Below are 21,925 nucleotides of genomic sequence, written 5' to 3'. Positions count from 1 at the left end.
CCGCCCTCGGCTGATGAAAGCGCAGGCGGGGTTTGAGAAGAGTTTGGGTTTTATTTTAGTCTGTGCTGTAACACGACTTCTGATCAGCATGCTTGCCCTCAGGAACACCGTTCTGCACAGCCTTAAAGCTGTCAAGTCTGACCAGGCACGGAGTTTCAGGTGAGTGCTCGTGAAATGTGGGATAACTGTTAACGTCTTTGTTTTGGGAGTCGAAAAGCTGTTAGTGAAAGTCATATACAATAATGAGAAGTATATCTGATGTATTTTTTTTGTGACACTAGGCTGGGGAGGACATCTTTAGGATGTGTGAACCTGAAGGGACGCAGTTTCCTCACGCTGAAAGACTTCAACCCCGATGAGATCAAGCACATCCTGTGGGTGTCTGCTGACCTAAAGCATCGGATCAAGCATGAAGGACAGGTATCAGGTTCATTCAAGAGTGACTTTCCCCTGCTGAAAAACAAACAAACAAACAAAACAATGGAGAAACCATCACAGAAATTCTAATGGTTTCCACTACAAATACCATGACAAACCATCAGCTAACCATGCATCTTCTGTACCGCTTATCCTTCAGGGTCGTGGGGAACCTGGAGTCTATCCCAGGGAGCATGGGGCATGAGGTGGGGTTCACCCTGTACGGGGTGCAAATTCATCGCAGGGCACAAACACACACCTGTTTATACACTACGGACACTTTGGACACGCAGATCAACCTACCATGCATGTCTTTGGACTGGGGGAGGGCGGGAATTGAACCATGCACCCCATCAGCTAACCATTAAAACCATTATCATTATTATCACTACCTACCACAGGGACCATTACAGTTTGTATTAATACAATTGCCATTATAACCGTTAAAACCATTGCAAATTCTATGAGGGTTTCTGTTGTTTGTTTGTTTGTTTGTTTGTTTGTTGTTTTCAGAAGGGTCATCATTTAGTACATTTGGTCTTCCTAGCACAGACTAATCTGATCTGGCATTGATGATGATGATGATGATGATGATGATGTTGATGATCGTTCGGTTTTGTGCTTAATGATTTAATGGTTTATATTTATATTTTTAGTATCTTCCTCTCCTTCAAGGCAAATCTATTGCCATGATATTCGAGAAGAGAAGCACTAGGACCCGCATGTCCACTGAAACAGGTGCAAAAGAGAGTGTGTGTGTGTGTGTGTGAAAGTTAGTAAGCGTGTGTTTCAGACATGAGTAACTGAATGAGGGTCAAGCAACACGGTCACTGAGCACACTGAATACTAGTGGATAGTGAATGAAAAGAAGCAAAAGACAAAAATGCCACATAGACAGCTTGTGTGTGAGTGTGTGTGTGTGTGTGTCCGTCCAGGGTTCGCTCTATTGGGAGGACATCCATGTTTCCTTACCCCTCAGGATATTCACCTGGGTGTAAATGAGAGCACAAAGGACACAGCCAGGTTTGAACACAAGTTTATGCACGTGTATTAGTGACATGTAAGTACATGTACCTCTGCATAAGACTGTGTGTGTGTGTGTGTGTGTGTGTGTGTGTGTGTGTGTGTGTGTATGTGTATGTGTATGTGTTGCAGAGTGCTCTCGAGCTTCACTGATATTGTGTTAGCCCGGGTGTACAGTCACTCCACTTTGGAGCAGCTGGATAAGGAAGCTTCTATACCAATTATCAACGGCCTCTCTGATCTTTACCATCCTATACAGATACTAGCTGATCTGCTCACTCTGCAGGTACACACACACACACACACAAACCCTTTCATCTGGCATTGATGTACTCCTTATCCTTTATGCTGTTTTCTCTTCTAGGAGCATTACGGTTCTTTGAAGGGCCTGACCATGTCTTGGATAGGTGATGGTAACAATGTCCTCCACTCCTTCATGATGTCATCGGCCAAATTGGGAATAAATCTGAGAATAGCTACGCCAAAGGTTAGCCCTTAATTCAGCTTCTGAGTGTAGAATCACATGCCTCTGTGCGCTAACATGTGCAGCAGAAAGTAATTAAAAAATCCTCTATGCTCTCTCCTATCTCCTAGGGTTATGCACCAGATGCTAATGTCACTCAGGAGGCGCTGCGTCTCTCTAAAGAGGTATGTGACAGGAGGGCTCTGGTTAACACTAAACTTAACATTTCCAAATCCAAACCAAATATCTGGCAATAGCGGGACGTGATCGTGGATATGTGAGTAAATGTACATAAATCCGTGTGTGCACACTCTGTAGTTTGGGACAGAGCTGCACTTGTTTTCAGAGCCACTGGAGGCAGCTCAGGGCAGCAATGTGCTGGTGACAGACACGTGGATTAGCATGGGCCAGGAAGATGAAAAGATGAAGAGGCTGAAGGACTTCCATGGCTACAAGATCACCATGAAGGTACACGAGTCTTTCTTAACATGATTCCACTTTTTTTTTTTAGTACATTTAATTTCAGTTTCTCTGACTCGGATCCACGCAGACATTTCTGCCAATGCATAGACTAACTGATCATGAGATGCCACGGAGTTGCCCTTGTGCAACCGTCAGCTTTGGGTTGTTTTACTTACCTTTTACTTATATTAATATATATATTAACTATTAAACCGAACCAAAAAGTAACACTCCGAATAACAAATAAAAATAGAGACATCATAAATAAATAAATAAATAAATAAATAAATAAATAAATAAGCACTTCAAATGACACAAATTTAATTCAAATAATTTAATTCATTTCATTCAAATAACAAAATTAGTCAGTGATAGTTTTTATTTCGCCTCTAGAGGCCGCTCTCGTGCTGTATAATGACAGCAGACCTTTCTCAGACGCTCCTGCGACCGATAGTTGCCGATAACCGATAGTTCCGGTGCCGATTAATCAGCAAAACCCATCAATCGCTCGACCTGTAGTAATTATTGCTAAAGGAAAGTTAGGAAGTTGTTTTAGTGGAGAATTGAAAGCATTGTGTATGGAATTTTTATTTGGTGCATTATCCATTGCTCGTTATTTCTATCAGGTGGTGTTGTGGTGCAGCGGGTAGCGCTGCTGTCACAGCTCCAGCGTCCCAGGTTCAATCCTGAGTCACTATCTATGTGGAGTTTTGCAGGTCCTTCCCCTATGTTTGCTCGGGTTTTCTCCGGGTTCTCCGGTTTCATTCCACCTCTTCCGTCTCCGGTGTTCCAGCAATAGTGATAAGCGGTTACAGAAGATGAATGAGTCATTATTAGTTATTCACCCCTCTGTAGCATCATTTAATTCATCAGGAAAACCTGAGTATTTTCCGATGACAAACTGATCGGTTCTAACCTGCAATCCGATTGGCTCTCAGACAGGAAGTGTAGCAGCGCAAGACTGGACTTTCTTGCACTGTCTCCCACGAAAGTCAGAAGAAGTGGACGACGAGGTTTTCTACTCGCCACGCTCACTGGTGTTTCCTGAGGCTGAAAACCGCAAATGGACCATTATGGTAATATGGATGTGGGTTGTGGGTGTGTGTTTAAGTTTCTGGGTGTGCGAGTACGTGTGAATTTGCCTAATTCTTGCCTTTCCCTGTAGGGGTTGATCGCGTGTATCCTGACCGACTACAGTCCTCAGATCCCCAAACTGAAACTGTAGTGTTTCAGTACTGAACTTCAGTCCTTAAATAGTTCAGGATCTCTTCATCTTTGTTCGTTAATTCATCTCCAGTAATCACTTTATTTAAAAAAGCTAAAAAAATAAATAAATAAAAGACTGAAACTTTTTTTATGGATTTTGTTACGACAGAACAGCTCCAGTGTGTGGCAGATTAAACCTGGAGAGATTATTGATTAATTCACTCTCTAGCCTGCAGAGGGCGCAACAAGCATGTTTATTATTATTATTATTATTATTATTATTATTATTATTATTAATAATAATAATAATAATTATAATAATAATAATAATAATTATTATTATTATTATTATTATTATTATTATAAAGAATTGGGCAAATGATGCATTGAAGTCATTTACTATTTATTTAGTGATAATTATTGATATTAATGATATTTATTATTAAAAATACACTTGCAGCAGCTCTATTACTTCCAGCCCTGTTGATTTTTTTCACTTAATTTTCTGGATAATTATAGTATTGTCAGGACTGGCTCTCGCAACAATCAAACTGGGTCCTAAACAAGATTTGAACTGGGGCCCTCCTCGTCAGAATCACTCATTTCGCATAATTTATTACAATTTTTTGGTTTTATTAGAGAGTTCTTCACTGATTAATTGGAATATTTTATTTTATAATTATATTGCTTGACCTACACAAACATTGTGTGCGGTTTGCAAACGTTTGCATCCCTGATGATCTGTGTGAAAAGCTTTAGTATTGTAAGGCACATACTTGGAATAACAAGGAACACTCGGCAGGTACCTACTCATGGAATGCTGCAAAGTCAATAATGAATCGGTTTATAAAAGCGAGTAATAGACGACAAGGTCACTCCGGGGTCATCTGCCCACCAATACATGGAAGGCAAGCTTATCCTCAAGGAAACCAGTTCTCCAAATGTTTTGCTGATGTGATCACTAGCAAAAAGGCAGTGTTTAGAAAGACCCATTTGAGCTTAGCGTTCTGCATACGCTCATAAAGGGAGTTGATATGGGTGTCCCGTATAAGAGTGAGATCATCCATGGTGGACGGGTTCCCTTCCGAGTCCGGTTCCTCTCAAGGTTTCTTCCTCGTATCATCTCGGGGAGTTTTTCCTCACCACCGTCTCCACCGGCTCGCTCAATAGGGATAAATTCACACACTTAAAATCCCTATCCTGTGTTTATATGTTTCTGTAAAACTTTTTTGAGACAACGTCCGTTGTTAAAAGCGCTACACAAATACAATTGAATTGAGTTAACTGAATTGAAAGTGTGTGTTTGGGGGTTGGGACGGTCTCAGCATTTCCTCCTTTCATTAATTTGCATCCCTGCTTTGAATTTGAGAAAAGGTCTAGCTATCAGCTGCACCTCTGTCTGGGAATGAAAGAGAACGAGAGAAAATGATCGAAAGGGTGTGGTACACAAAGAGCCGTAAAAAGGGTAAAGTAGTGGAGCAGGTTTTTGCCCAGTACAACATTCTCATAATACCAGAAACTTCTCACTGAGACAGAGTCTTTCACTGTGTGTTTAATTTCTGTTTAGACTGAAACCCCTGAACTTATCTCCATATCTCCATTAATCAGTGTTTATGTCGTGTGTGTGTGTCGTGTGTGTGTGTGTGTGTGTGTGTGTGTGTGTTCACATGTTCAGAACTAACATTACACTAATATAAAATAACCGAATGAGAGAATATAAATATTAAAAATACATTTTTATCAGTGCAAAAATTCAACTTAATGTCATATGATACTATTGGGTACAAAATGAAAAGTCTTGTGCACCTATTCACTTATATCCAAGCATACGTATTCAAGCACTTGTATATATTTATTAATTTTTTTTACCTTCAATAACGCTTTCTAGTTTTAATTTGGAAATAATAATGATGGGAATTGTAATGCAGTGTAAAGTCCTTTTTTTTTTTTTTTTTTTTTTTTGGCCTAACCTTCTGTTATGTATAAGCTGAATGGGCGCAGTTCTCCTGAGGTTACCTCGGGTCACGCATGTGATTGGAGAGAAAGAATTAAGTCCCGCCCTTTACTCGAGACCAAGGGATTTGATAGGTTAGACAGGTCGCGCCACATGTAACTGTAGAAATAGTCATGAATTCTTCTTCCCATCGATTATGACAGTGATAATGTCACTCCATGTCATGTAATCGATTCATTTGTTTAAAAAATTTAATTCATTTAAAAAAAAAGGAAAAGAAAACCAGAAAATAATTTGCTCTAAATACTTTAGCTAAAATATATAAAGAACACCTTAGATCAGGGGTTCCCAAACTTTTCCAGGGCAAGGCCCTCCAAACGGCATTAACATTTGACGGAGGCCCGCCTTTTGCAAGATGTCTTTAAAACACAAAAAATACAGACTTCTGAATATATCCCCCCCTTTTTTTTATTAATAGTTACATCTTACATCTTTACATGACATTACATTAGGAATTGATTGTGAGTGTGTGTGTATGTGTGTGTGTGATTGTCTGAGAGTGAGAGAAAACATATTAGAGGGAGGGATGGGCACACCAAATTGTTGAGCGCCCCCTGGCGGCCCCCACTTTGAAAACCACTGCCCTAGATAATGAGCAACAGCCTGTAATAAATAATCTGTTGTTGTAGAGAAAAACGTGGAGTTTTTTTTAAAAATTATTTTTATTTTATTTATTTATTTAAATAATGCTAGGTTTAACAGTTAGGATACTAATATTAGGGTGTAGACGTCAAAGTCAGTGTAATATTCCATGCATTAAAAGGGCTAATGGTGCATCTGAAAGTAATTACAAAATACACTCCACCATAATTTATAAACCAGTTTCAGTCAATCTTGTGTATACTGGTGTGGATGTGTAGATTAGATGGAGTTTCTCATGCAGCAGGAATCCGGTTCTCTGTGTAACCCGGATTAACAGGTTTGTGAGGTCACACCCTGTCCTCCCAAAAGGGATAAAAAATCTGATCAGGGGTGGAGCAAACCAGTCCGAGAAAACCAAGCTCAAGGAAGAAAAACTTTAAATCAACGCGTTTGTTCATTTATTTATTTATTTACTTATTTAACTTTTGCATTATCCAAAAGAGAAAAGAAAATGATGCGCGTGCCCGAGCTCCAGTGCCAGAAGAACTCTCTGTTCACGGCCATGAACCGCTTCATCGGCGCCGTCAATAACATGGACGAGACGGTGATGGTGCCGAGTTTGCTGCGTGACGTACCGCCGGCGACCGCCGGAGATGCTGGAGAATACCTCCGCGCCGCCGAGGCCGACATGTACACCTACTACACCCAGCTGAAATCCATCCGCAACGAGATCGAGTGGGGAGCCGTGCTGCGAGGCGAGGAGCCGCAGAGACCCGCCGAGAAAGCAGGCGAGCCCGGGATGAGCGAGCAAGCAGAGCTGGAGAACCTGCTGCGTTTCCATCTGAAGGGCCTGTACGGTGTCCTGACCAAACTCACCAGCCACGCCAACGAGCTCACCGACCGCTACAAGCAGGAGATCGGTATATCTGGATGGGGACAGTGACACAGAAAGACGGACCAAGACTCGAACCATCCTGAGGAGAGAACTCTTCTGGATTGAAAGTATTTCCCTTTAGGACTAACATCATTTTCGGTATTGACCAAAACTGACGCCAAGTGTCAAGCCACCCATTTGCACAAGTTTGTCCTATAAAATATACAATGTATTTGGGAACTAAATGTTGCATTATATGTGTTACTATAATGTAGAGAGTGGGCTGAGGACTAATATGGTCTTATGAATGCAATCCCTCTCTAACATCACCTCTTCAACTGTACTGAACAGCTGAATGTATTTATTGTTGTTTGTTTGTTTGTTTGTTTGTTTGTTTGTTTGTTTTGTTTTTAGTTTCACTGAAAGGAAAATGATCTGAAACTATACCTGTCCATCAATGATGTGGAATGCTCTGAAATAGTACAAGTCATGAAGAGCTCCTTGAGATGTTTGTTGTCGCTGTGCTATTTTTTGTCCGAAACATTTTGTTCATTGTTAAACTTTTATATATATATATATTGGAGATTATTTTATAGTAAAATAAACCTGATGTGTTCAGTGTATGATTCCTGCTCGTCTGTGTGATCTTTGATTTTCAGTGGCCATGGATGGATGGATGGATGGATGGATGGATGGTGGTTTGGGTAAAGTAAGAAATATTTACTCTGAATCCTAAAAGTACCAGATGGGGCAGAAAAAATTACAGGAACTACAACATGCGCGGAAAACAACACACCTTACCTTGACTGTGTGCAATACCTTATAGGAATCCATTGCTTAATGACTAAATTAGCCATTTAGAAGTTATATATGTTGTTTTTCAGTTCATTACACCAAAACTACCTGTTTGCCCGCAGTCCATGCATACAATGCATACCTGTAAACTGATGTGGGTTATCTAAAAATAGGATTAAGAAAATATGCAAGTATGACAGGCCATCATGAGGCAGTACAATCAAAGCACTGAGAGAAATGAACACAAAGATCTGTTAGAAATACAGATCTGCTATATAATTAGGAATTACAGAATAATCCGGCGCCATATTTTCTGAATACTGAAGAGTTAATGGTTGGGTAGGTTATTCCCATTATATACATAAACAAACACATGCTGACTTTTTATTTTTATTTTTTATAAATACTGGGATTATATTTTTGAACATTTTCTGATGCAAAATAGAGTTGAAAATGTAATTTATTATTATTTTTTTAATGATTAGATTTGTTAAGATCTGTTTTAGATTAAATAAATGTATGTTCAGCTCATTTGCATGAGATAAACTGCTCAGCAATTATGCTACTAGAAAAAATAAAAACAAAAAAAAAACCTAGGCCTATAATATTACAAATAAACCACAACGTTGGCGAACATCTGCAGAGAGAGTTCCAAAATCTTATGAGTTTAAAAGAGTAACAAAAATATTAAACATAAATACGTATAAATAAATATACACTGCACTGAATACCAGTTGATTTCTTTAATATATACCATTTGTTTTAAAATATACCATATCCGTAACTGCTGAATTAAATTTCACAAATTCAAAATGTTCTGTGAATATCAGAACTGAATACAGATTGGCGCAGTGATGACATCACCAAAACCCGGAAACGATTTAGCATTTTAGCACTTCCGGTTCCATCGTTCCCAGAAATCTTTGGGGGGGTTTTTTGGAATGGGATTTTGTTTAAAAGCCTGAAATAAGGTCTGTGGTGAAACACAAGCTCGAAATATTTTCATGTTTTATTCTACGATATAAAATACAACATTAATGCCCCACTCGTGATTTTATGTTTATTTTTTAAAAAGCTTTTACGTGTGTTGAAAAAGGCGGTTGCTAACAAGTTGCGAAATATGACTACAGACATTGTCGGGGACTTTAAACGTAATCACGTCGAACAGGAAAAAACTTTGCAGATAAACTGGTTCAGGTTTGCTGTACACAATTCCCCCCAAAAAACGTGGATGAAGATTCATCCACAGAATAAATCCGTAAGATGGAATTTTTTTTGTAATGAAGTTTGGGAAAGTTCTCGGAAGCACGGTGATGGTGACGTTAAAGTCGAGCGACCGCGGTGTAGTACATTTATAGCGTAGGGTTAGCTTTTTATTTCTGCCGATTGTATTTACGCTTCAAACTTCATAAAAATTGTTTGTTTGTGAAACTTATCTTGTTGGATAAAACGTGGTAGTATCTTTAATTTTTTTTTGCGATAATCCAAAAGCCTATGGGAAAATCTTACTAGGTTTTTGTCGTGTGATGCTAACTTCCGGGTTCTGGTACAAAATGGCGTCATCCTTGCACCACTCTATTAATGTTCCTGGGCGATTCCGCTATAGGGTTAAAGCGTTTCGTGTTGTTTGTCCCTCTCCGAACACCGTATAAACTCAGTGTGGCTGGTCGAGAGCTCATGTGATGAGATGTGCCTGAAGGAAGACATGACTACAGAGCTAAACGGCAAGCTGGTAGACTGAATAAGTATGGAAAATGTGGCAAATGGACATTCAGTCGAGACAGACAAGAACAGCAGTTCCCGCTGTACTTTCTTCAGTGCAGACCCGAGTGACTACCGATGTGTGAGTAGTTGAGACAGAGGCGAGGAGAGGGCCAGGATGGTTGGATGTGTTCTGTGATGTAGCTATAATGAAATGTAGTTCTGTTCTGTAAAATATATCGAGTAAAAGTTTATGAAGCAAGTTCAGCCATAGCTAGGCAAAGAATAACAATGACTGGTCACAATATCTCAAACCGAGTCCGGTTCAAAACAAAACAAAAGGCAGTTAGCCCAAAGAGTCGGCTCTTAATGGTGAGTTGAGCCAGATGAGCTGACTCACAGAGAAGAACCGGAAGTGACATCACGGTCTGTGCTAACCCTTGGCAGTTGTGGGCGTGGTCTGCTATGTATGTATGTATGTATGTATGTATGTATGTATGTATGTATGTATGTAGGAAAGCGCTCTCTCTCCACGGTTTTAATTTAACAATTGACTAAACGCTAAATTAAGTGAACTTTTACTCAATTTCACTTAAGTTTAATATTTTAAATTACATGGGTGTTGGGTTTAATATTTTTAATTATCTGGGTGGGACGTGTGGGGGTTAATATTTTAAAATGACCTGGGTGTGGGGTTTAATATTGTAAATTACCTGGTGGTGGGGTTTAGCATCGTAAATTACCCTTGGGGGAGCTGGATAGGGAGGAATTAAAATGTTGAAAATGAATTATTTCAAGAGCAACACTTCTTCCACTGCCAGATTCATCATGGCAGAGACATTGACACTCCGTGTGGTTGAATTCATTCCAGTTTATAGTTTTTAATCTATAGAGTTTAAGACCTTTTAGTCAAGTTGCAATCAAGTGTTTAAATGCTGTGGCACGACTTGTATTTAAATAAAAGATCAACAAATCCTAGCTCTATGGCATGTTTAATAAAATCCTTGACGGTGCCTCCAGTGTTTGACTATTTGATGTAACTATTGTTTGGGATGTATATAGAGTGTAATGCATTTTTTCATTGCCAGTGAGAATGGCATCCTGAACAACACCGCCAGGTCTAACTCTGGACATGATCAGTCAACAGCTGAGGCATCAGTATGTACTAAATGTGTACAGAATAATTGGCCTGTACAGCTCCCGGAAGCCACACCTCAGCACGAGCTGTCGATGAACCTGTCATTCAACATTTTTACTGCTTGAGTGGTGAGAGAGAAAGAGAAAGAAAACACGACATTCCATTACCTCTTCGGTGTTTACTCTTCTTCATAACATCATTTCATAATCCCTTTTCAAAAATCGACTGAGTGTGGATATGGTAGAGAAGATAATAATGATCGCAAAAAATTCAGCAAAGTCCCGTACAGACTGAACAGGCACAATAAAAGAATCTTATAAAAGATAACTCTCGTATTACAACGTCTTGTAACTATGCTGTAAAAAAAAATTGTTATTATAGAAATAATGCATTTGGACCAGTATGATTCTGTAAATGTTTGATAGTTCTGTACTGTAGCCTGCCTGGTATTCAGGGGAAATATCTACAATACTGGCAGATCCTGAAAAGACCTTAGTGAAATACTGAAAGACCTTACTGTGCTTCTATTTTGGCGTGGTGCTTGGTTTGTTTGTCCAGAATGTGTTCTGGTCAGCTCTGAAAAACCGTGTGGTCAGTGAAGCGATTTTTAACCCAAAGCAAGCGCTGGTTCTCTGGACAGAGGGTAGGTTCGGCGTGGTCTACTCATCAGGTTGAAGAACACTTCAAGTGACTGTTCTATTGTATTGTGAAATGGTGTTTTGTTTCTTATATATATATATTTATATTTCCCCCTTTCTCACAGGATGTGATTCTTACGGTGAAGAGAGCCACCGGGGCGTTTTCTCTGGTTGCATGGTAACTATCATGTTCAGCTCGTCTTGTTTAGTTTATTATTTTGAGAGAGATTTGTGGATTCAGTTGCTGTCAGTGATCATGTCATTTCTTCTCTTCACAGCCTCTTTATGTTATTTGTGGTATGGCTGCTTCGCCGATACAGCTCCTTGGCTCAGGTAGTGTGCATGGATCATTAACAGTACACTCCCAGACATCTAACTACTTATTATTATTATTATTATTATTATTATTATTATTATTATTATTATTAAATCAGAATTCACCATGGGGACTGTCTTTTAGGGTCCTACAGACATGGAGTAATTGAAATGAGGAGGATCATTGGACTAGTCTGTTTCTGTAGTGTACAGAATAATAATGATGTAATAATGAATATTATGCATTGTTGTTTAGTAATGCCTTATTTGATGTTGAGACAAGTCATTTGTTTAGCGTAGAAAATGAATAAAAACAGTCCCCTCTGAAAGTATTCGAACGGGCAAGGCCGATTCTTTAGTTTTTGCTGTACGCCGAAGACATTTGTTTTGAGATCAAAAGATATAATACGAGACGATGGATTTCTTCACCCTTTTTTAACAACAAAGGCAGGCGAATCCCAGGACATAAACCGTGAGCAGACAGTCAGAGCTATTCATTGTTCAAACTAATCAATCTGACAGGGCACACCTGGGCAACAAGAAACACCTGTCAGTGACACGTACCGATATTTTCAATCGCTTGACAAAATAGGTGGGTTCCGATAAAAAGTGTCGTGTTTGGAGTTGTTTAACACGTCTCGATGGAAATTTCAGGAAGTGAAATCTCTCAAACCGAAATGTGTAGTGAAAAACGTATGGTGGTCCACTGCTCAGAAGGTCGGGAGTTCAAACCCCAGCACTGCCGAGCTGCCACTGTTCTCTTGAGCAAGCCCCTTAACCCTCACCCGCTCAGGTGTATGAATGAGAAGTGTAAGTCGCTCTGGATAATGCCGCCTGCTAAATACCATAAATGTAAAAACAAATGAATTGGCGTTTCTGTTCCAATACTTTCGGAGGAGACTATATATATATTTTAAACCATATATTTGAATATCCTGTTTGCACAGAATGCATCATTTATAAATCTTCCAGTAAAGATATGTGGAATGTTTTCATAGGCCAGACTGAACAAAAAAAAAAACACAACTTCCTGGAAGATTTCCCCAACCTTCTGTAACACCGGGTTGTTCTTGAGTGATCAGACAGGAATATTATCAGACACTGTTCTGTTCTCTTTCCGTTTCCAGAAAATGGTCGTCAGTCTAACAGTAGCAGCGTTCTTCGACAGTGTCGCGTACGTCATGGTGAGTCGGTCCGATTTAACTGATGGATGAAAGTGTGTGTGTGTGAGTGAAAGGTAAAGAGAGCAGAAAAGGAGAAGCAAAGGAGCGATGAATTTCATGTTTAGGGTTTCTGGGCATTTATTTCTCCTCTCCTTCTTCTCTGCTGTTCAGTGCTTTAGTGCTGTAAGCGTACGAAATGACACGATTATTAATAAAGCAATGAGAAAAGCAACACGGGCCTAATCAGAACGAAGGAGGTGCCTCACACAAGGAATTCCACATAATAATCCATGTACGTTAATTTGGTCTTTTCTGTGTTTTATTTAACGGAGTCAGACTGCTTGTTGTTTTAAATATCCCCTCCTTTCCGTCTGTACAGGGAGAGTCTCACCCCGAGGGCGCTCTGTGTGACTTCCAAGCCTGGTGGCTAACATATTTTGGTGAGTGTGTACACGTGTACATGGTCAGCAACGATCCGGGCGAATGCTCTGTATTTACAGCGTGGTTGTTTTGTGTGTATGTGTCTGAGACACGCCTGACTGCATTGCCGTGTGTGTACTGTATGTTGTAAGTGTGTTACGGTTGTGTGTTGCAGACTGGAGTGCTCTGGCCTGGGTATGTCTCATCACTCTGAATCTTTACCTGAACCTGGTCAGGGAGATCAGGACTGAACATTATGAGATGTAAGGAACATCTGTACAGGATTACACCTCTGTTGTTGTTGTTGTTGTCACTTTTGGATCTACATTAGAACGTGTTAATGTTGTTTTTCAGACCGTACCATATTGTAGCATGGGGGATCCCTCTTCTTATGTCCATTCTTCCCTTGATGAAAGGGTATTACGGTCCAGCTGGAGCCTGGTGGTGAGTTGTTAATGATTGAGGCTGGAGTAGCTCAGATTTGGCACCACTATTGGGCTCGTGAACAAGACCCTTAAGCTTTAACTGCTCGGGTATATACCCGAATGGATTCTGTATGTTGTAGATAAAAGCATCGACTAAACGAATACATGTAAATGTCTGAACCATCTACCTTCTCATTCTGTTCCCCTTGTTTTATCTTCTTTCTTTCTTCAACATTTCTTTTTATCTGTCCATCCCTGGTTTAGCTGGATCACAGACGATCACGTGGCGTGGAGATTTGGCATGTAAGTAACACCTACACCTAGGTTTGATTTGTGAGAAGCGTGCTCGTGTGTTAGTTTGTCGTCTGTATCCGTCGTGGCGGTTTCGTTGTGTGCCGGTTCGCTTTATCTCTTCACGTGAGAGACGTTCTCGGGCACAGGGCACGTAGACGCGCTCGTACACTTTTACTCAGCATGACTCGACTAGCCCGGGCTAGTTTTTCAAACTAGACTGACCAGGCTGTCGGTATGTTCATCAACAGTGCGGCCTGTTTTCACAGGAAGAGGACATCTGACCGACGTGTGCGAATGCGTAAGCGCGGGTAATTGTGAAAATGGTGCTGTAATAAAAACGGACCCACTGCTAGAGCTTTACCGGAGCTTGTTATAGTTTATATAGCTTAGTCTCTCAAACCAGACTTCACGGGATGCCATGAATCTCACACAAGCGTGACATCAGATATGGTCTGATCTTCCTGATATTACACACAAGTGTACAAATCTACAAGTTCTGTAGATGTATTGCTTCATCAACTGTTAGTCCTGGTAGATAATAATAATAATAATAATAATAATAATAATAATCATGCTGTGATGTCACGAAGATCATGTTTTACATGTTTAGGATCCAATAGCTTTCCATCCTCTACCTTTTCTATGCAGATGGTACATCCCGCTCTTCACCCTCATCTTCCTCATGAGCTGCTGTTATGTACGAATCATCTGTGTGGCCAATAAGAGGGTGAGTTACGTTCAGAATCAAACGCACGCCAAATGAAACTGACATGACGCAGCAGCTGAGGTTTAGCCGGTTCGATCTGGGCGAAAGTATTCCAAGGTGTTGCAGCAATATGAAATACAGCCCCGCCACAGGTGTTAAACCTCCCTGGTTTATTCGTCTTCTGTTATTGCAACGATTGCCCTGAGGGCAGGGCTGATTATCCAGAGGGTGGCATACCAGATTCTAGAACGTTCTGATTAATCACGATTTCCACATGAACCCCACACACACACGCACACGTGCATGACCGTATACACGTTGATATTTCCCGTGATCTTATTGTAGATGATGTAACTTGCTTCACTATCCTCTAGAGACGATATATGGCATGTGGAAATGGCGTTATTTTATTTTATGTTTTATATTTTACTACTCCTAGATGCAGTCCTGGTTTGGCACCTTTAACCCGGAGAGGGAGAGGAGGAAGGTGAGTCCGTGTTGTACGTCTCAAATAACGACACGGTTTTTCCCATGGGCTACTTCTGTAGTTCGACCGTGATCGCTCACGCTAGCAAGTGACAAAGCGACAGGCGTTTTCATCTTCCTTGTACGCAGAGCAACGATTTCAGCGACAGTGCCACGAGCAAAATTTGATATAAGATTTTCAGTATTCTATCCAGGTTAGGTATGACGCGGTGAAAATCCAATCAGTTGGCTCGAATGATTCCTTGGAGCAATCCTATGGCTTGCGTGCTCGGATGTTTCGACCTGCAGTTACTTTGCGTTTACTGGAAGACGGACTTATAACCGTGGAGACATCTCATTCTGTCGCATACTACCGTACGACCGCTCATTAAATGCGTCTCGGGGAATTGTGAAGAAAAATAAAGCTTGGAGGAAAGTAGCAGAGGTTCTGGATTCCTCTGGTAGAGTATGTGGTTAGTAAAGATAGCTTACTTTGCTAATCGGAATCGGATTTATCTACTGAGAATCTATGAAGCGTAGCATGTGACATGTCGATCAAACAACCAGTGTTCACACTGATTAGTGGATTATTTGTTTTGCATTTAATCCACAAGAGATCAACGTAGAACGAGAGTCAGTCTCCGCCCCTCTCTCTCTCTCTCTCTCTCTCTCTCTCTCTCTCTCTCTCTCTATCTCTCTCGTTTAGATGTCTCTAGTTGAGGAAATCCGGCCTCTGAAATGGTATCCCTCCGTATATCTGCTGGTCTCCATCTTCCCGCTCTTGAATCGGTAAGCACACATAAACACGTACATTGATACCGGAGAAACGCTCGACGTGGCATTATTAACGGACGTGTCGTGTGGGTCCCGTAGGCTTCATAACGCCGTGTATCCCGAGGACCCCGTGTTCTCCCTGACGCTCCTACACGTGCTTAGCGCTCCTCTGCATGGCCTGGCGAACGCGTTTGTTTTTAGCAAGGACACCTGGAGTCAGCTCAGCAATACTGGAATCAAAGTAAGAAACAAGAACCCTACACACACACACACACACACACACACACACACACACACACACACACACACACACACACACACAAGTACATGTACACTGACGCAGTTTAATTCTCATTATGTATATGTTCCAGCTGGCCCTTCAGTCTCGACTGTGTGACAGCACCAGGATCGGCGAGTATCACCCAGCTAACGTGAGATACACAGTAGCGCTCGAGTCGGAGTCGGACGACGACGATAACAACGTCCTCTTCTACAGCCCTGACATGAACCTGAAGGACCGAGGACCCTGATGTGCGTGCATCATAGCACATTTACAGTTCACACTCCTTGCCTTTAAAGGACGTACTGCTCTTCCATTTCTCCTATCGCGGTGTCGTGTTAAATGAAAATGATACAGAAAACGAGAAGTGTTTTTTACAATCATAAAATCCCTCTTTTCCACTTAACTATTTCAGTATTTTCTTGATTTCGCTATATTGTTGTTCATATTGTAAATGCGATGCAAGGTGAGCACTTTAAGTTAATATCCTCAGTATTGATAGCTTTATTAGTTCGAGAGTTGCTTTTAAATATCTCTAAAGCTGTACAGTTTGTGTTATCTTATGTTTTGACTTTATTATTTATGAAAATGTACAGAGTGTCTGCTATATTTTTGTACCATTTTCATATAATTTAAATAAATATATAAAAAATGTTAATACACGCGGATGTGTATATCGATGTCTTTTTGTGTTGTCACAATGGCTCGAGGTAATTGGAAGTCGTTTTGGACAGAAGTGGCTTCTGGATTCCAGGGTTTCCATGATTCCATGAGCTTGGGTTAGTGTCTGTGTGGAGTTTAACATGTTCTTTGTGCGTTTTGTGGTGGCTTCCTCACGAAAACATCCCAGATATATGAATATGATCATCTCAAATTTGCGATTTCTCAACAAGTGTGATTGTAGTGTGAATCAATGTGTACAGGTGCATCTCAAAAAATTAATTTTGCTAAAGGTCTTTTTTTTTTTTTTTTTTTTTTACACTGTAATTTAATCCAAAAAGTGGAACTTTCATGTTTTCTGGATTCATTATACATGAAGTGAAATATTTCAAGCCTTTTTATTTGTTTTAATCTAGACGCTTACAGCTCACGGAAATCAAAAATCCCAAATGTCGACCTTCTGAAAAGTATGTTTATGAAAATTTATGCGCTTGATACTCGGTTGGGGCTGTAATCCTTTTGCACGAATTATTGCATCCATGCGGTGTGGCATGGAGGCGATCAGCCTGTGGCACTGCTGAGGTGGTCTGGAAGCCCACGTTGCTTTGATAGCGGCCTTCAGATTGTCTGTATTGTTGGGTCTGGTGTCTCTCAGATTCTCTATGGGGTTCGGGTCAGGCGAGTCGGCCGGACAATCTAGCACAGTAATACCATGGTCAGCAAACCACTAACTAATAGTTTTGGCACTGTGGGCAGGTACAGAGTCCTGCTGGAAAAGGAAATCAGCATCTCCATAAATCTCGTCAGCAGATGGAAGCATGACGTGCTCTAAAATCTCCTGGTAGATGCTGCATCGACTCTCGACTTGAGAAAACACAGTACACCAACACCAGCAGATGACATGGCACCTCAAATCATCACTGACTGGAAACTTCACACTGGACTTCAAGCAACGTGGATTCTGTTCCTCTCCGCTCTTCCTTGGAACCTTGATTTCCAAATGAAATGCAACATTGACTTCCATCTTCCTCATGATTGTGGTTGCGTACAGAACCAGACTGAGATTAAAGCCTCAGGAAACCTTTGCAGGTGTTTTGAGTTAATTAACTGATTAGAGATCTTCTCAGGTCGAAATTTCTTAAGACTTAACACAGATGGGAAGTTAATAGACTAGTCATGATGACCTAGTCATACTCAGAGACGTTGCCGAACTCTGCCATCTTGTGGACACGTTCTGTTTTGAACACTTTTATTACATAAGAATTGTATATAAACAAAAATGACATGCTTTGAAACTGATACTCGCTGCTATGTCTTATTTAGTTCATTCATTCATTCATTAAAGTACTTTAGACAGCTGCGTACATGCGCATTCGGAGAAGCTAATGTGTTTGCAGTTTGAAAGAGCTCTCCTGATTGGCTGTGCTGCAGCTCGCGCCCTATCGCGATTGGCTGTAAGGGGAAATGATCGTGACGTAATTCAGTTCCATAACAAGGGCGTCGACAAACCCGGAAGTAACCGAGACTGGAACATTCAGTACAGTCAAAACAACACATACTTCTCTCTTTAGATTTATTCATTTTCTTTCCGTTTAAAGAAAGAGCGACCCGTGGGCCTCCATAATGGTATGACTTCTGATAAAAGGTAAGCCTGTTTTTAAAAAAAATAAATAAAATAAAAACAATAATTATTATTTTATAAATATATTAAATAATGACCGACCTTTAAGAAAGACGTAGTTACATACATTTAATAGTTGTGCAGATATAGTACATGAATTATAGTCTGAATATTTGTAGTGTATTAGTCATTTTAAAGTACAATAACATTATATTAAAACTAATACATAAATTAATAAATAACTTCTTATTATTATTATCATTATTATTACAATAACAATATTCTCTAAGTGGACTTAAGGAAAACACTAATTATTAAGGCTGGGGGAACTAATACATTAACCTGTATTAACCAGAATGAATGTCCCTGCTACCTGTTACACAATATCAGTGTTTACATGTAATAATGTGTGTGTGTGTGTGTGTGTGTGTGTGATCTGTTCTGTCAGCTGGTGTCTACGTGGCACGGAAGATCTCCTCCGCTGTCCGAGGAGATGAGCAAAAAGACCAGCCTGTCCTCACGCCATGTAGCCTAACCCAAGGTGGGTTGTTGTGTCACTAATGTATACAGTATCATGTGATCACATCACGTGACCTGACAATGACTCATGACAACTGGATGTAGGATGGCCTACAGTGGGAACAACAAGCGTAAACAGGCTTCCAAGATGTCTTGAGACACCCGGAAATATATTGACTAGTTTTTCCAAAGCAAACAAACAAATAAATAAAATAGCTAAATAAAATTGATGAAATGTTATGGAAATACTAAAGTCATGGAGAAATAAGGTTCTTCTGGTAAACCACTGAAATCTCTGAAATATTTTGGTGTATCGATTAGAGAGAAATTGATGATTAGTACCTTTATCTTATCGTCCATTACGTGTTTTTTTTTTACCAGGATAATCTTGGTCATTTTGCAGAGGGGTCAAGCCAGTAGGTATAGATTTGGGATCTAGTTGTGGCCATCTCTAGTTTTCATACAGTCTTTGAGATCTGATCTTTGTTCATATTTTACTTGGTTCTTGATTGTCATTCTTCTACAAGCGTGAGACCATCCCACTTCTAATGTGTGTGTGTGTGTTTCAGCCTGTATTGTTTTGTGTTGACTTTCACATTGACACACACGTTTAGGAACTCTGATGATGGGAATAGAATAACTGAGGTATTTACAGATTGTGTGTTTGTTTTTCAGCTAATAAGCGTCAGAGTCAGAAGCGGTTAACAGCGGAGAAGATGTCATCTCCAGACCTGGATGATGGCGCAGTGTGTGTGCCTCCAGCAGACACTGCAGTGCAGAAATATAGTTCCTGAGGTTAAAGGTCACGCCGGTGCATTACTGGGTGTTAGACAGTAAAGCTACATCCCCCTGATTAACAAAACAGCTTTATCCTTAACTATCAAATTTTAAGGCAGATATATACTGTATTCTACAAGTGCCTAATCAGAATGATCAAGATCTGGGAATTTCCCAGTTATATCTAGATTGTTTCCAATAAACTATAAACAAATAAACATTTGACATTTCACTTATTAATTATTCATTAATAAACTAAAAAGAAATGAAGCCAAACCTTTTAATATAGGGTACTCAAAAACATTTAACCGGGATTATGCTGATACTGATATTATATTAAATTAGAACACATTCATGGGGAAAAATTACTTAATGACCTTTATAAACCCAGTTTGCCCTGCGTGACTGATGGATACTAGTCATTGCCTTTCTCTCTCTCTCTCTCTCTCTCTCTCTCAGCTGTAGAGTGTGAAGGTCTGTTCATCAACCTCTGCTTCAGGGACTGTTCAGATCTGAAATTTTCCTACAGCTGTAATATTTATATTAACAAATGTTGGCTATTGTATGTAGCATTTTACATTAAAGAAGAGTAGATAACATGCATATAACATCACGTTTTCATACGTGGGGTGAAAAATAAAATCGCTTTAAATCGGTGTGTTTTGTATTTTGAAGTGTTTGTTACTATAATGAGCTCAGTGGCAGGATCATTTGTACAGTATGTGATGTGTTTTCAACTTAATGTGGCAATATACCTTTTTCAATTCAATTCAATTTTATTTGTATAGTGCTTTTTACAATAGACATTGTCTCAAAGCAGCTTTACAGAAATATCAACACTGTATACAGATATTAAAGGTACGAATTTATCCCAACTGAGCAAGCCACTGAGTGGCGACGGTGGCGAGGAAAAACTCCCTAAGATGATTTAAGAGGAAGAAACTTTGAGAGGAACCCGACTCAGAAGGGAACCCGTCCTCATCTGGGTAACAACAGTTAGTGTGAAAATGTTCATTTTGGATTTATATGAAGTCTGTTTGGCCTTAGAAGCAGCCGTAGTCCCAGCAATCTGGAATTGGAGTAGATGAGAGCTCCATCCAGAGGTAGGACATCCGAAACGGATCAGGCGGGTCCGGAGAGCAGAAAGGATCAGGATCTCTAGGATCTCCATAAAAATATTTGTGGCTCGACAGAAGGGGAGAGGGAGAGAAAAGATTATTAGGACTGTGCTTAGTGTAACAGACAGTCTAGTCAGGGTAGGCTTGAGTAAACAAATACGTTTTAAGCCTAGACTTAAGCACTGAGACTGTGTCTGAGTCCCGAACACTAATTGGAAGACTGTTCCATAACTGTGGGGCTCTATAAGCGAAAGCTCTCCCCCTTGCTGTAGCCTTCGCTATTCGAGGTACCGTCAGATAGCCTGCATCTTTTGATCTAAGTAGGCGTGGGGGATCACAGAAAACCAAAAGGTTGCTTAGATACTGTGGTGTGAGACCGTTTAGTGCTTTATAGGTTAATAATAGTATTTTATAATCAGTGCGAGATTTCACTGGGAGCCAGTGCAGTGTTGATAAGATCGGGGTGATGTGGTCGTATCTTCTGGTTCTAGTTAGGACTCTAGCAGCTGCATTCTGGACTAACTGGAGTTTGTTTATGCTCCTACAGGAACATCCAGACAGTGAGGCATTACAGTAATCTAGTCTAGAGGTGATGAAAGCATGAACTAATATTTCCGCATCATGCAGTGACAATATATTTCTTATCTTAGAAATATTTCTGAGATGAGAGAAGGTTATCCTAGTAATATTATCTACATGAGCATCAATTGATAGACTGGAGTCAATAATCACTCCAAGGTCTTTTACTGCTGCACATGATGAAACAGAAAGACCATCCAGAGTAACCATGTGATCAGAAAGCTTACTTCTAGCTACACGTGGTCCTAATAAAAGGATTGCTGTCTTATAAGAATTAAGTAAAAAGAAGTTAGTTAGCGTCCAACGTCTAATGTCCTTTACACATTCTTCAACTTTACTAAGCTGCTGTCTGTCCTCTGGCTTCGCTGAAACATACAGCTGTGTATCATCAGCATAACAGTGGAAGCTAATTCCATGTTTACGAATAATTTGACCTAGAGGTAGCATATATAAAGTAAAAAAGCCTTTTATATATGGGGTGTCCCAAACGTCTTTA

General features: G+C 40.1%; 3 protein-coding genes and 1 long non-coding RNA gene across 9 annotated transcripts; all 4 read left to right on the top strand.

Annotated features, from left to right (window-relative positions):
• On the top strand, window positions 1-3,713 carry otc (ornithine transcarbamylase). Of its 2 annotated transcripts, XM_017469522.3 has the most exons (10): window positions 1-159; window positions 282-420; window positions 1,074-1,155; window positions 1,353-1,440; window positions 1,573-1,726; window positions 1,805-1,927; window positions 2,035-2,088; window positions 2,222-2,371; window positions 3,304-3,441; window positions 3,531-3,713. In XM_017469522.3, the coding sequence occupies exons 1-10, from the start codon at window positions 14-16 to the stop codon at window positions 3,588-3,590; spliced, it is 1,134 nt and encodes a 377-aa protein (XP_017325011.1). In that variant the 5' UTR covers window positions 1-13; the 3' UTR covers window positions 3,591-3,713. The 2 variants fall into 2 exon arrangements, with proteins under 2 accessions (XP_017325011.1, XP_017325012.1); XM_017469523.3 differs by lacking the exon at window positions 3,531-3,713 and having other exon boundaries at window positions 3,308-3,441.
• A 2,830-nt stretch (window positions 3,714-6,543) lies between these two features.
• On the top strand, window positions 6,544-7,664 carry mid1ip1a (MID1 interacting protein 1a). The gene has a single exon (XM_017469530.3). It carries the CDS (start codon window positions 6,679-6,681, stop codon window positions 7,108-7,110), a length of 432 nt encoding a protein of 143 aa, XP_017325019.1. The 5' UTR covers window positions 6,544-6,678; the 3' UTR covers window positions 7,111-7,664.
• A 1,198-nt stretch (window positions 7,665-8,862) lies between these two features.
• On the top strand, window positions 8,863-16,817 carry si:dkey-100n23.5 (cyclic AMP receptor-like protein A). Of its 5 annotated transcripts, none has more exons than XM_053680722.1 (14): window positions 8,868-9,094; window positions 10,626-10,803; window positions 11,439-11,491; window positions 11,592-11,646; window positions 12,756-12,812; window positions 13,171-13,231; window positions 13,387-13,474; window positions 13,566-13,655; window positions 13,901-13,939; window positions 14,579-14,657; window positions 15,076-15,123; window positions 15,808-15,890; window positions 15,975-16,116; window positions 16,247-16,817. In XM_053680722.1, the coding sequence occupies exons 4-14, from the start codon at window positions 11,599-11,601 to the stop codon at window positions 16,403-16,405; spliced, it is 894 nt and encodes a 297-aa protein (XP_053536697.1). In that variant the 5' UTR covers window positions 8,868-9,094; window positions 10,626-10,803; window positions 11,439-11,491; window positions 11,592-11,598; the 3' UTR covers window positions 16,406-16,817. The 5 variants fall into 5 exon arrangements, with proteins under 5 accessions (XP_053536696.1, XP_053536697.1, XP_017325013.1 ...); XM_047156308.2 differs by lacking the exon at window positions 8,868-9,094 and adding an exon at window positions 9,132-9,679; XM_053680721.1 differs by lacking the exon at window positions 10,626-10,803 and having other exon boundaries at window positions 8,863-9,094.
• A 1,483-nt stretch (window positions 16,818-18,300) lies between these two features.
• Window positions 18,301-20,388, top strand: LOC108266361 (uncharacterized). The gene is made up of 3 exons (XR_001812876.2): window positions 18,301-18,460; window positions 18,885-18,977; window positions 19,631-20,388. It is a non-coding gene; the product is annotated as an uncharacterized LOC108266361 (long non-coding RNA).
• The last annotated feature ends 1,537 nt before the right edge of the window (window positions 20,389-21,925 follow it).

This window comes from Ictalurus punctatus, chromosome 6 (assembly GCF_001660625.3).
Source record: "Ictalurus punctatus breed USDA103 chromosome 6, Coco_2.0, whole genome shotgun sequence".
Taxonomy (NCBI): Eukaryota; Metazoa; Chordata; class Actinopteri; order Siluriformes; family Ictaluridae; genus Ictalurus; species Ictalurus punctatus.
The sequence above is the reverse complement of the archived record's forward strand: the minus strand, read 5'-3'. Positions and strand labels throughout refer to the sequence as shown.

What these genes read in the sequence shown, in the direction of transcription:
- mid1ip1a (XM_017469530.3), top strand. Translation starts at nt 6,679, where the DNA reads ATGATGCGCGTGCCCGAGCTCCAGTGCCAGAAGAACTCTCTGTTCACG.
- otc (XM_017469522.3), top strand. Translation starts at nt 14, where the DNA reads ATGAAAGCGCAGGCGGGGTTTGAGAAGAGTTTGGGTTTTATTTTAGTC. An exon ending in GGATCAAGCATGAAGGACAG is followed by an intron (nt 421 to 1,073) that starts GTATCAGGTTCA and finishes TTATATTTTTAG; the next exon opens with TATCTTCCTCTCCTTCAAGG. An exon ending in CCGCATGTCCACTGAAACAG is followed by an intron (nt 1,156 to 1,352) that starts GTGCAAAAGAGA and finishes GTGTCCGTCCAG; the next exon opens with GGTTCGCTCTATTGGGAGGA.
- si:dkey-100n23.5 (XM_053680721.1), top strand. Translation starts at nt 8,957, where the DNA reads ATGACTACAGACATTGTCGGGGACTTTAAACGTAATCACGTCGAACAG. An exon ending in TTCATCCACAGAATAAATCC is followed by an intron (nt 9,095 to 11,438) that starts GTAAGATGGAAT and finishes CCTTTCTCACAG; the next exon opens with GATGTGATTCTTACGGTGAA. An exon ending in GGTCCAGCTGGAGCCTGGTG is followed by an intron (nt 13,656 to 13,900) that starts GTGAGTTGTTAA and finishes TCCCTGGTTTAG; the next exon opens with CTGGATCACAGACGATCACG.